Source organism: Chiroxiphia lanceolata, chromosome Z, assembly GCF_009829145.1.
Source record: "Chiroxiphia lanceolata isolate bChiLan1 chromosome Z, bChiLan1.pri, whole genome shotgun sequence".
NCBI classification, from domain to species: domain Eukaryota; kingdom Metazoa; phylum Chordata; class Aves; order Passeriformes; family Pipridae; genus Chiroxiphia; species Chiroxiphia lanceolata.
In genome coordinates this window covers 20,701,095-20,714,162 of record NC_045671.1, presented here as the reverse complement: position 1 = coordinate 20,714,162, position 13,068 = coordinate 20,701,095, and the positions used below count along the sequence as shown (strand labels likewise).

The window sequence follows — 13,068 nt, the reverse complement described above, 5'->3', positions numbered from 1 at the left end:
GCTATGTCTTTGGAAATGGTTTGGTGTTCCTAGGCTCAGGACAGAAACCTATGGTTAGATTCTGGATCCCCTGGTAATGCTTGACATTGTATATTTTTTACTTGCCAAGTAATCTTTCATTTAGACTTTGACTTACATGTTTTGTGATTCACTTGCCCATTTCTCATTCGAGTGTCCCTGGCTCTAAGATTACAACTGTGGCTACACATACGGACTACTTGTCCTTGTGTGCCAGACTCCATCACACAAGCATGGAAAAGCTTTGGGAATATCCCAAGTAGCCTTACTACCATTAAATCACTTTGTCAGAAAATAAGATGAGACACAAATTCACAGAGGCTGACAGGGACTGGTAGTGGAGCTTCAAATCCAAACAGACTACAAGTGTTTAAACTTCAGGTTCTTCTTCAGAGATTCAGAAGAGGATTAAACTCAGATCTTTACCCAAGACCTGTCTATCTTAGGAAGGTTGTACAAATTCTTTTCAGGCTGAATATAGAGTCTCTCACTCAAGAACATATCCAGACCTTCTGCTTTGCTTATAAGATCATGCCCTCCTTGACTGGATGCATCTTTTTTGTAAATAAGCAATGCAAAATGAGTAGCCAGTGTGAGCATTCTTCTAAACTTGGTTACTTTTCTGAAGCTTAAATAATTTCTAAAGCATAAAAGTTAAGACTTTTGAATTCAAAATGCTCAGATGTTTGCTAGATTAAGAATGAATCTCAACTTGGAAAGGGATGAAATGAAGTTTTATTTAGAGAGTTCAAAATACTTGCATTTTTGAATGTTAAGTAACCACAAAATATACAAAGAATTCTCTATTTTTCCAGTTTGAAACAATTGAACAGTATACAACTCTTTGCAGATGCCAACCTAAACATGTCAGCCAGATGGGCTTTTTTTTCCTAACCCAATTCAATTAAAATGTTTTATGAAGGACCACCCATGGAAAATCAGAAAATAAATAATGATGTATACTGTAGCTGGGAAAATAATGAATCTTTGGATTTTAAAATATAACAGGAGGAAACAGAGGGTGAATTGAATACCTATACAAGACAGTGATGTGCCACAGTCTCTTCCTAGTAAATTAATTACATGAACTAGAATAGCAGCAAGATACTAAAATGCAGATTGTAGGACACAGAAAAAAGAGAACACATAAAAGCTCTACTTACCTCTGAAATTAAATGGTTTTTAATGTTTTCTAATTTTAGCCAAGGAGACTCAAACATATTATTTACTTGAGCTTTTACAACTTCGCTGGTGTTTCTTTCTTTTCCATGAAACTAGATATCAGCATAAAAAAGAGCAATACCTGTATTAAAATATCATTAACGAAAGTTCCTGCTTTTGTAGGTAAGCCAACATCTTTCCTTATGTAATATGAGTGCCGAATGCTGAAGGACACACAGGAATGTAGGGAAGAAATTCCCCCCAACCCCAAGTCCAGTCCCTTGTTACTAAGGCAACCACATCTTGTAATGGCTACTATAAACTAAAATGTTATATGTGGATATTGACTGAGAACAGTTAGCTTTCTAGTCTTGAATATGACCTATGAAAAAAGAGTTAGAATATGCCCTATGAAAAAAGAGTTAGAATAATGTAAACTCATTGAATCTACTTGCCTTACACGCTGGGGAATGGTGTCAACGTCTCCATCCGCATTTGACTGCAAAAATAAACTAACCAACGTTTTCTGAATGAATGAGGACTGATGGAAGCTCTGCTATTTGGGCGATTTATCTCAAAAAGACATTTGAAGGACAACATGCATCATTAAGATACATACAAAAATAGTAAATCTAAAAGTCACAGAAGGCAAAATTTGACACCTTACTCTTTCAGAATCCCATACTCCAACTCATGTTACTAACTGTATGCTACAGACAATTAGGATATAAAACAGTTGCACTAAACAGATAAGCTATAAACTAGCATTAATCATTACATCGGTATAAAATAGGCAAGCCGCAATAGTTAGAAAAGAGAACTGCAATTAAGGTTTTTCTAGAGGTACTAAAGGAAGGTGCAGGCTTTGTCAACATCATGGAATAGCTTATAAAAAGGTTTTGTTGCTTATATTTTCCATCCCTTGATGTGGTCAGCAAGTAAAAGAGCCTCAGTTATCAGAATCTTCAAAAGCTCAAAAGTGAAATGCTGCTGTACTCTGAAGCCAAGATTGTCATGGTCCAAATTGGATTTCTCTAATTTACAGGACAACACAGTCTGTAAATTATTTTATGAGCTCGTTAGGAAAAGAAACTAACAAAGGCTCAGTCCCCTTTGTACAGACTAGACTAGCAGGAGAATTCACTAATCTGTTCCTTAATTCATGAGGTTTCTAACTCACAAGCTGTCCAATTCTTAACTTGTAACTTCCACACCTGTAAGCAAAATATTCCCGTAGCTGATGAAGAGAGTGCTTATCCTTCCTCCTTCATCATGGTGCAGGCCTCCAGTGTATCACACCAGGAAGAATGAAAGCCTCAGCAGCCTGGCTCATGCTGGCTCAAGCTGTTGTATTTACACCTTCCAGCCTGAAAGTTTGGTCTACACAATTTCCACAAGTTAGAGGACTGACAATCAGTCAATAGGAAGGATTAGTGCTACAGCAGACAGTAAGCTGCATGTGATAAAGGCACAAAATCTCCTGAGAGAAAACTGGGAGAAGTTGTGCAAAATTTTAGTGCAATTATATGAGTTGATCCTGGAGCCAGAAAAAAGGCAATTAGATCCCTGTTTTCTGGAGACAATGATAAATTGAGCTCTGCATCCTGAAACCTGGTCAAGGACACTAAGAAGTAGTACCAGAATTCAAGGTTTGACCTTAACAGAGCTGGTGGGTTGCTCTCGCATCAATTTGATAAGTAACTGAGAAATGTTGCTTGGCCTGTTTTCTCTATGGCTCAGAGCCCACTCCAGAATGAAAACAGACTCCACTATGGTAATAAAGAAACAACCTAGGAGAAGAAAGGGTGCTTACTAGGCAGGCAATAAAAGTAAGGTTTTGTTCATCATAGAATTATTGAATAATTCATGCAGAAATCGGCCTTTGGAGGTCACCCATTTGTTCCTCACCGCCCCTAACAAAGCAGAGTCAACTTCAAATTTGATCCAACTTGATAGATCATGTTGTTCAGAATCTTCTCCAACCAAAGACTGAACATCTCCAGGAATAGGGTTGCCATAGTATCACAGTTCCCTTATTTGACTAAACTCATGGTATGATTTTTTTTTTAAATTTTCTTCTTTACATTGGAACTCCAGATGTTCCCTGTGTGCTTTTCATCTTTGCGCACCTCTGAGGAGAGTCTGGCTTCCTCTTTTCTATGCCCTCACATTAGGCAGCTGAAGATAGCAACCTCCCTTTTCTTCTTCAGTGTAGTGTAAATGAACCCATTTCTTTAGCCTCCCCTTGCTTGCTGTCTTCCCTGTGATCATATTCATGGTTCTCCACTGAACTCACTTCAGTTGGGCAATACTCCTCTGGTACAGGGAAGCTCAAAATGTGATGTTATGCCAACTCTTGTATTATATTTTTCTAGTCTTTACAATGTAACAGCGTCCAGGAGAAGCTGTTACACATGAAACAAAAAATCAGATGGATGCATTCTGGATGTCCCTGCTGCCATGATTACTTTCAGCTTTTTAAGAAAATTAATCTCTTTCAAGGAAGGAGGCAATGTTTTATCTTCTGCATTAAAAGCATATTCCAGACAAAGAATATTAAAAAAGATAGATTTATATTTTACTAACATTTCACTTACAATTTTTGGGAACAAGAGTGTGAGAAAAGACTGAAAAAATTCCAAACCCATGAAGAGTAAGAAATACTAAATTACTCAAGGAATAAGTTCACAATTACCAATAGGTCATCAAAGAAAGTAAGATATACTTAACTAGGACTCTGAGTCCATATACAGACTCTACTAGGGTTTGTTTTTTGCAGGATGTAAAGCTGCACTATGCCCAAGGACCCCAAGCTGCAGTTGCTGCTGGATCACAGCGGGGATCTTCATCAGGGTAGAACACAGGCACTGAACGTTTATGATAATACTGAAGCCGTGAGAGCAGTTTTTCCACCACATCAGGATGTTTTTCAGACAAATCATTTCTCTCTTCAGGATCATGAACAATATCAAACAACCAAAGTCTCTTCATTGATGGATCAGATGACTGAATCTCAGACTCACTGAATAAAGATGGTGGAGGGAACCAATGACCACAGCCTGAAGAAACAGAAACAGACCAAGGGTCATTTCTCAGACATGGAGCAGCAGTGTGGAGACATAGAGCTATGCTGTAATGACTTGTCTCTTGACAAGTCCCTGGGCAGGGACTGTTGCTGGACTCCTTAACTCTAGCCCTGCACCAGAGTCTCTCAAGTCCAAGGCTACCTATAAAGGAGTCCTATATATGCAGAAAAAAAAGCTGCAGCATTGGGATTCAAAGTTCTGTGTTACTTTATTTCACATCAATTAATTTCTTCTTGGATTCTATGATTGTTACTGGTCCCTTCCAACTTGAGATATTCTATGACAGTTTTTCCACTAGAGTTATAGTAATCTGTAGACAAAATATTTGAAAATGAAAAAGTATACTGTTTGGATTTCAGAAGCGCCCATTCTAGATTTTTGCATGTGGTCAAAAACCTAAGAAGTTAGCAGAATTACTAATAAATTAAAACACATGAAACAGAATTAAACTGTTTGTGGCAGATGAGAGACAGGCCACACTGTACAAAAAAGAGTTATTTCATTACCTGGATATCCAGTTAGTAACTTCCATTTTCCATGTCGTATTGCTGCATGCATGGATATATTGAAAAGTGTATCATCCCATGGAGAAGAATTGCTCTGTGGTAAAGATGTCCTGTTGTCAATGCCAAGACCTTAATGAAACAGTAAACTAAGTTATATACATTGCATATGCATGAGGTAGTTTTTAGAATTCTACTGGAAAACAATGCAGTATCATCCATTTATTTTTATGTATTGGATAAACAATTTGTTGTATATAAGTGCAAAGATCTGTGCTATGATTCAATGGATGTATTTAAATTAGAATTTGAACTACATTTTACCAGTGGAAAATGTCACAGCTAAGTCTGGACTCATTCTGTACACAGGTATTGTATGTGATCTCATATACCTGTATTAAGAATTGCTAAATTTGGACATATAATTGCCTGTATCTTTTGCCAGTTAGGAATATAGGATTGAAAGATCTCCACAGTCAATGCTACTACTGCTAACTCTCTTAGATCACTACAGGGATGAAGTCCCAGGTCCTGACTATCTTCACAAAGATCCACATCTGGCCAGCAAGCCACTTCTATGGCCTGACACAGCATGAACATGTTTTTATGCTATCTTTAGTAGAGTTCTATATGATGTGGCCTGATATTCAGATACTATAGAAAACTGAAGTGTCAACTATGCACAAATTCCCTCTCAAAAAGAAACCTGAAGCTCTTTACAGGAGAGAGCTAAGAAAAAAAAAAATAACGTGCACTGACCAGAGATGATCAGGAGACCAGTTTGTTACTGAAACCGGAACAGAGCCAGACAGACACTCCAGAAGCATCCAAAATAATTTGCATATCAGCTTTCATAAATAAAATAGGAGTACAAGACATAAAATTTAAGAGTTTTATATTAATTCTATCAACTGATAACACTTTATCAATGACTACCAGAAGGCAACTATAATCACACTAGAAGAGACAACAGAAGATGGAGAGAAACTACGACGGATTAGTGGGATGGGGGAGACCTCCAGGCCTTAGGCTGCTAGCTCATTACCTGCGAGGTGAATGCTCTTCCCCCCTGCCCCCCCCCGGCACGTGGCCCTGCGACCCCGCAAGGAGCACACAGACCACCAGGGAGGGACGGACGAAAGAGGAAGTTTATTGTGGGGTAGGGGTTTATAAGGCTTTCAGGAGGGTCAAAAGGGGACCAATCACAAGTTCAGGGTCACATAGAAAAAACTATCAGGTAAAGGGTCAACAGCCAATAGGAAGGGGTTAACAAGGGACCAGTGAGAAACACCTCAGGACACCTTCCCAGGACACTCTGTATGGGAGACAATAGCTTCACAGTGGGTGTCGGGAAGAGGGAGACAGTGACTCTGCAAAAAGGTAAAAGCCATTTTAAAACCTGTTTAAACCACCTTAAAACCTTTGGTTTCTATAACATTTGAACTGTTTTCATTTTCTTCACAAGTCCATCTCTGACAGGACTTCTTCCATCCTGCATATGACAAATCCATTGCCACAAGAAACCAATGTTGATTTTGTAGCATCTTTCAAGAGAGAGTTTTCAATCAGTTTAAGGAATCTGAAAGACACAGCTGACAGATTTTTGCCCCTGAAATTAGCAGAGATGAAACGCAAAATGCCTGGGCAGTCTTCTCCCTTGCCATATGAATTTTACAGGGATCCCTTTTCCGGTTTGGCAGACTGAAGAAGTCACATTCTTTTTTGTTTCCTTTTTAAGATAAAACACTCACTCCCATAGCATCTAAGCAGCTTTTTTCTGCATTTATTCTAGATTCCTGGGGAGCTTTTTTCTTCTTTTTCTTTCTGTTATGGTTGACTGGGCACTAACAACAGCTCTCTGGACTAATTAAGCAGCCAAAGGACAGATGCCTTTCATTGAGCTCTGCAATCAAGTCTGCTTTCTTATGCCTGTGTACCCTCCTGATAGACTTAAATATAAAAATGTGATGCTTTTGCTTGTGTAAAGAGGCTAGACAATTTATTTTTTGTGTCATTTGATCACCAGTACATCAGTGGCTAATGAAATACTAAAGCTTTGTTTTTTACCTTGAAAGAAAAATCCCACGTACTTTGCCATGAATTTTATTATTGTCAAACAGAATCCACTGTTTTCTGAAGCCCAATTTCAGAGCCTCACCAGCTGCTATATTTCTTTTTTAAGTAGGCTCGTGGGAAATGATAGAACTTTTATCAGTTAAGAAAGCAGTGACCTTTCATTCAAATATTTATTTTCAAATATTTAATGGTAAAATGAACTTAAGTAAAGATTTTAGGGTTTTGGTTGGAGTTCTAGGTCACTAAATAGTATTCAAATAGCTTTTATATCTCTATAAAAAAAACTAAGTCTTTCAGAAAATGTTGTCCTTGGTAAGTGATTTTGGAGTTTATGGCACAGTTCAAGAAATCCTTAGTCTTGACAGCCTGAAAAATGGTTTCAAGATCACATTTTTAAAGGAACTGAGCCGGCCAACTCTCACTATCCACAAAAGTAGTTTATTATCTAAATACTTTAGAAGCCTGGCCCTTTGCCCCTTATGGAAACTTCAGCTTAGTTCTTTTAGTTTTATTATCATATATTCTTTCTATACACATATGTATTTCAAATTATGATGAAAAATCCTAAATAATTTTCAATAGCTAATTGCATCTTCAAGACACCTGATTTTCAGAAGGCCAATGTCATCAATTCTGAAAAATCTATGCAAGAAGCTCAGAAAGCATCAATCAAAACGTTAGCATACTCTTCAGGCAAGATGCTGGAAAATTTACCACTCTAAGTATATAAATGACATTATGAATGATGACTATAGAATATGCTGGCCTTTTTTAGAAAAGTGAGCATTCTTTCAGTGCATTAAATCTTGCTAATACACAAACCTAAGAATAACAAGCGGTAAAGTAATGAACATGGGGGGAAAAAGGCAACCCTAACTGCACATAAACAGAAGAATGTGCTCTGAACAAGTTACTGCTGTTTAGGGAAGTGCTTCTGAAGTTGCAATGAATAGGTAATGTCCAGCAGCTGTCAAGAAAAGCAATCCAAATATTAGAATTGGCAAAGAATGGAACACTGTGCCACTACCTACGTCCTTGTTGTGCCTCACATGGCATTTTGGTTCCCATGTTACAAACTGGACACAGAAAAACCATACAAGATTCAAAGACGTGACAAAGAAGATTAAAGCTATGGAACAACAACTGTGTGAAGAATGAATAAATAAATAGGACCCTTTATCCTCAAAAATGGACAACTGATGAGGGACAGGACAGACAACTATAAAATGGTGTGACCACGGGAAACTGAGTAAGAAACAACTGGTCTTTCCTAATAGGGGCATCAAATAAATTATGAAGTCACACATTGAAAATAAATAACAGTATATACTTCCTTGTTACAAACCAAACTTAAGTGCAGAATTGCTTTCCAGGTAATACTGTGGATGCCAGAAGTTTATGCAGGATTCACAAAGTAGAAGAAAAATCCATCCAGGATTCTTATATTCAAACTCACAACCTGAAGATCAGGAGCAGGCTGTGGAGGCCACACAGGAGAAGTGTATTTACATGCTTGCCTCGTACACTCTTTCCTACAGAACCGCTACTCTCAGAACATCTACCTAGACAGATTTTTGTTGTGGGCTTACACAAGGTGAGTTACCAAACTACTCTTAGTTCAGGAGAGGCCAAATATTTTGTTTACAAAACAAAGTGCTATATTGAAGCATATTTACACAATCCTTTTATTATATTTATCTCTGTATGCACTGAACTGAGAGGGTTAAAACTTCCACAAAAAGTAAGTATAGAATCATAGAGCCATAGAATACCTAAAGTTGGAAGGGACCCATGTGGATCATGGAGTCCAAGTCCCTGCTTCTCACAACTAATCCATACGACCAAGAGCTTTGTCCAGACGCTCCTTGAGCTCTGACAGGCTTGGTGCTGTGACACTTCCCTGGGGAGCCTGTTCCAGTTAAAAACCTTTTGCTAACGCTCAACGTAAACTTACCCTAAACCAGTGCCATTCTATTTCCTCATATCCTACTCCCAGTCACCAGGGAGAGGAGATAAGCACCTCTTCCTCCACTTCCCTCCCTTGAGGAAGTTGTAGGCTGCCAGGAGGTCACCTCTCAGCCTTGTCTTCTTCAAGCTGACCAAATCAAGTGACCTCAGCCACTCATCCCAACTCTTGCCCTTGGGGTCTTCCACCACCTTGGTCATCCTCCTCTCTATGTATATATGACTCAGATTCAGGTTTAACTGCAATTTCACAAATACATGAACACCATGAGTCATTTTTAGCATATCCTCTAGTTTACTTTGAGTGCTATTCTTTAAAGGAGGGATAGCATAAGGAAATGACAGTACTAATGGCAATGGCTTCCAATGCACAGATCAACCTGTGCAGACAAGTCAGTTATTTGCTAGAGCTGATTTTTCACTTATATCAGAATGTAAATCAAGAGTAAAGTAATTAAAATAATGGATTCACACCAGATTTACACTCCTGTGATTGAAATCAGAATCTGATTCCTACATTATTTCCTGCCCTAGTCATACAATTTGAAATTTTAAAAAACCCGTACAATTTACAGAAATGTTACAAGATGATAGGTGTTACCAAGCTGAAGTGTGTCCCAAGAAGTAATTAATAACTGATGATTCAACATGAAACAGAGAAGATAAACCAAAAAGGTGTACTTTGCCCAGCAATCTGTTCTTTCACTTCACTTTCTAAGTACAGGAAAGATTATGAAAAATGCTGCAATGTGCTTAGCCCTGTTTTATTCCTTCTAGCCTTTCAGAAAAGCTCTTCTGATGTCATTCAGTATCCCATGTGTACTCCTGATTTAGAAAATCATTTATGTTAGGTGGATAACTTTTCTAGAGGAAAAAACTGTCTTCCTATATATTTTTATATACAGTTACAACAACCTTCTGCTTAACTCATTAGTTCATGTATCCAACTGGGAAATGATTTCTGGAGGTGGAAAATAGGAAGCAATATTTTTTCACATTTCTTCCCTGCTGATCAATATACAATTGAGAATCAATCATCTGTTCCTTGGCTCATACGATCCTAGACCTACCAGAAACTTACCTAAAATTAAAAAATACTAATTTATCCAACCACCATGAAAAATACAGAAGTGTCTGAAAATCCATTTCTTGTCTGTGGAACTCAAAACCTTTTAAATTCTTCTATTACTGCAGCTGCAAAAAAAATAACTTTGTGGCCCCTTGATGCCTGCAGTGCTACCTGGTAATAAAAGAAAGAAGGGTTGATACAGTTTTACTACATTTTACAGCTCTAGAAGTCTCATCAGAAGCTCTTACTCATCTTCCTGTATAGGGATTATAAATCCAATTTGTTTATCTGTCTAAGTCTTAGGACATTCCCAACAGTTTCACTGACAGTCTCTGAAATATTTAATACTCAATCAAGAGTAAATACTAGAAAAAAAGTTTTCATAATGGAAGCAAAATCAAGAATATTGCTGACAACAGCAAAAAGCCACTGCAACACAGTACTTGATAGGAAGGCTGGAAAATTCAGATCTCTCAGCTTCTTTGTAAATACTTGCTATGATTTGTTTCAATCTTTTGCTTTCTACTTTGTAAAGGCAATAGATCAAGTACCACATAACCATAATTTCTAAGGTTTAAGGATAGTCCCCACTCACATTGTGTAAATTTGCAAGTTAAAGGAAATAAAAGGTACAATCTGAACCTAGTTTTCTTAAATAAAGGCTTGTTCTTTAAATTAGTCTAAAACATAAATTTGTGAAAACGCTTTATTAAATGTAATTACTTTCATAAGAGTACATTCATTTAAAATTTCCTATCTAATTTTAACCATAATAAGGAAGAAGATAAACTATTTAAAAGAGGAATATACAGGGGAATACATATTCTATACTAATACGGTATCTTGCAGATCTAATAAACACAGATCAATTACTCTTCTCATTCCTCTAGCTTTCCTTCTTTCATTCAATGAGACCAACTCAAGCAAATAGTAGAAACTTGCAGTGTGGTGAAATAGATATACGGTATATCTAAAAATAAAAAATATTCTGCCTTCAGTGTATGATTAAGATGACGAAAATGATCCATGTTGAGAACAAGTTTTTTTGGCTGGTAAGAGATCAAAGAACACCCAGTTCTCTCTAACGTGTCTTTTAGCAAGGTCCTGACCACAAAACTTGAAGAGTCCAAACCAATACTGCTTGAAGCATGCTATATTTCCATCCACTGTGGTCTACAATACTAGCGTGTAGAGAGGCAATGTTGGGTACTGGAGAGCAATTTTGGAGAAAGACAAAAAAATGTTAATTTATTATTTATTTGGGAGACAAAGTCCTGCCCAAAGAGTAATCTGAACAGTTAAGTGAGTATCAGAGTGACCATGCCTCCACAATTTTCCAATATCCTACACAGTAACAAAACCATCTCTTTTGTAAGCGGCTATCAGTGCCCTTTAAGGAAAAGAGAAGCAAATGAAGCTTCTATCTTTGTTTCTTCATCTGCAAAACAAGGATGTTAGAACACTCCTCCCCTGTGCTCAGTGCTGGTGAGGCCACATCTCGAGTATTGTCCAGCTCTGGGCCCTTCAGTTCAGGAAGGATATTGAGGTGCTGGAGCAGGTCCAGAGAAGAGCAACAAGGCTGGTGAAGGGACTTGAACAAAAGTCCTCTGAGGAGAGGCTGAGGGAGCTGGAGTTGTTCAGCCTGGAGAAGAGGAGGCTCAGGGGAGACCTCATCACTCTCTACAACTCCCTGAAAGGAGGTTGTAGCCAGGTGGGGGTTGGTCACTTCTCCCAGGCAGCTATCAGTAAGACAAGAGGGCATGGTCTTAAGCTCTGCCAGGGGAGGTTTAGGTTGGATATTAGGAAGAAATTCTTTACAGAGAAGGTAATCAGACATTGGAATGGGCTGCCCAGGGAGCTGGTGGATTCTCCGTCCCTGAAGGTTTTTAAGATGAGACTGGATGTGGCACTTAGTGCCATGGTCTAGTAATCATGACAGTGTTGGATCAAAGGTTGGACTTGATCTCAGAGGTCTTTTCCAAGCCAAGTGATTCTATGATTCTATGATTCTAAGTTACCTACCTTTGCAGTATATTTCCCAAAAGAAAAAAAGAAAAATATCAACATTCTTTATAGTGAAACATGTTTTTATAATAATAAAATGTAGCAGACATATGATGGGGAAAATATAATCACTAAAAGCTCCAAGCTTACTTGCAACCTTCTTGACAGAAAAGACTGAAGAGTATGCACTAAGTAACGCCATGAAACCCACAGTGAATTAAGATTTTAGATGGCTCCCGCTCTTTGCAGTACAAATTAAAAAAAATCTGAAACAAATCATAAACAGGTGCTACTGCCTAAACTCACGTACAAAATGATGGCCCGCATGTCACTCATAAGCAAGAGTGAAACCTTGGAATCATGACAGACTGAGCTGATGCTTCTTTGGAATTATGTCAGCATTGGATGGAAAGAAAAACGAGTGCAAGGAATTATTAGAAAAGGACTTGTAAACAAAGCAAAAAGCTCTGTGCAACTGGAAAACTGTATTTCTGGTCTTCCCATCTCCAAAATAAGACTGAGAAAGTTCAGAAATGAGTTACAAGGTCGAATGATGTGCAATCCCTCATGAGTAGAAATCCTCTGCTAGATGTATACTCTGCTTAATTAAATTTGCATGTTCTAAGGAACTCCAGGGACCAGGCTGTTTTCACTCCCTTGTATGACCAAAGGAAGGTTCTTCCCATCCTGTGAGATGCTGTGCCAAATGCAATCAAATAATCAAAACCTTATTGTTTTAAATGACAGAGGACATACCACTTAAACATGCAGGCCAAATACTTTGAGTGCTTACTACACAAACCTCATGAATTATCAAGTGAAATCATATGATCTTGGTAGTTTTTAGCATATTCAGAGTGACTACAGACTCTAACTGACCTAACAAGACATTATCTACAATGAGGAACAGGACTACCGCTCAGCATGTACTTACAGTGAGAAAAACTCAAATACATTGAAACACTGAATGAGACATAAAGTCTTTACTTAGGAAATTCAATGTCTGCTTTTGCCAGTAACGGTCATGTTCCAGCAGGACTAGACTACACTCACTGAACGAAATAATCTCAGCTACATCGTCAAATTCAATTACATACCTTTTTTTTTTTTTTAATCACAACAAAGATGTTTCATGGAAAACCTCCATGTTATTCTATCACTTTGTAAAATCTTCTTTCAATAGCAT

The 13,068-nt window shown here is 37.9% G+C and overlaps 1 protein-coding gene across 1 annotated transcript in view; it reads right to left on the bottom strand.

The window, feature by feature from the left end:
* Positions 1-736: 736 nt before the first annotated feature.
* The window catches only part of ARSB (arylsulfatase B), a 64,964-nt gene continuing 52,632 nt past the window's right edge, over positions 737-13,068 (bottom strand). The window contains exons 7-8 of the mRNA XM_032675173.1: positions 4,772-4,900; positions 737-4,238 (exon numbers count right to left, since the gene is read on the bottom strand). Of these exons, the coding sequence (XP_032531064.1) occupies positions 3,973-4,238; positions 4,772-4,900 (395 nt within the window). The 3' untranslated portion in view covers positions 737-3,972. The remainder of the gene's footprint in view (positions 4,239-4,771; positions 4,901-13,068) is intronic.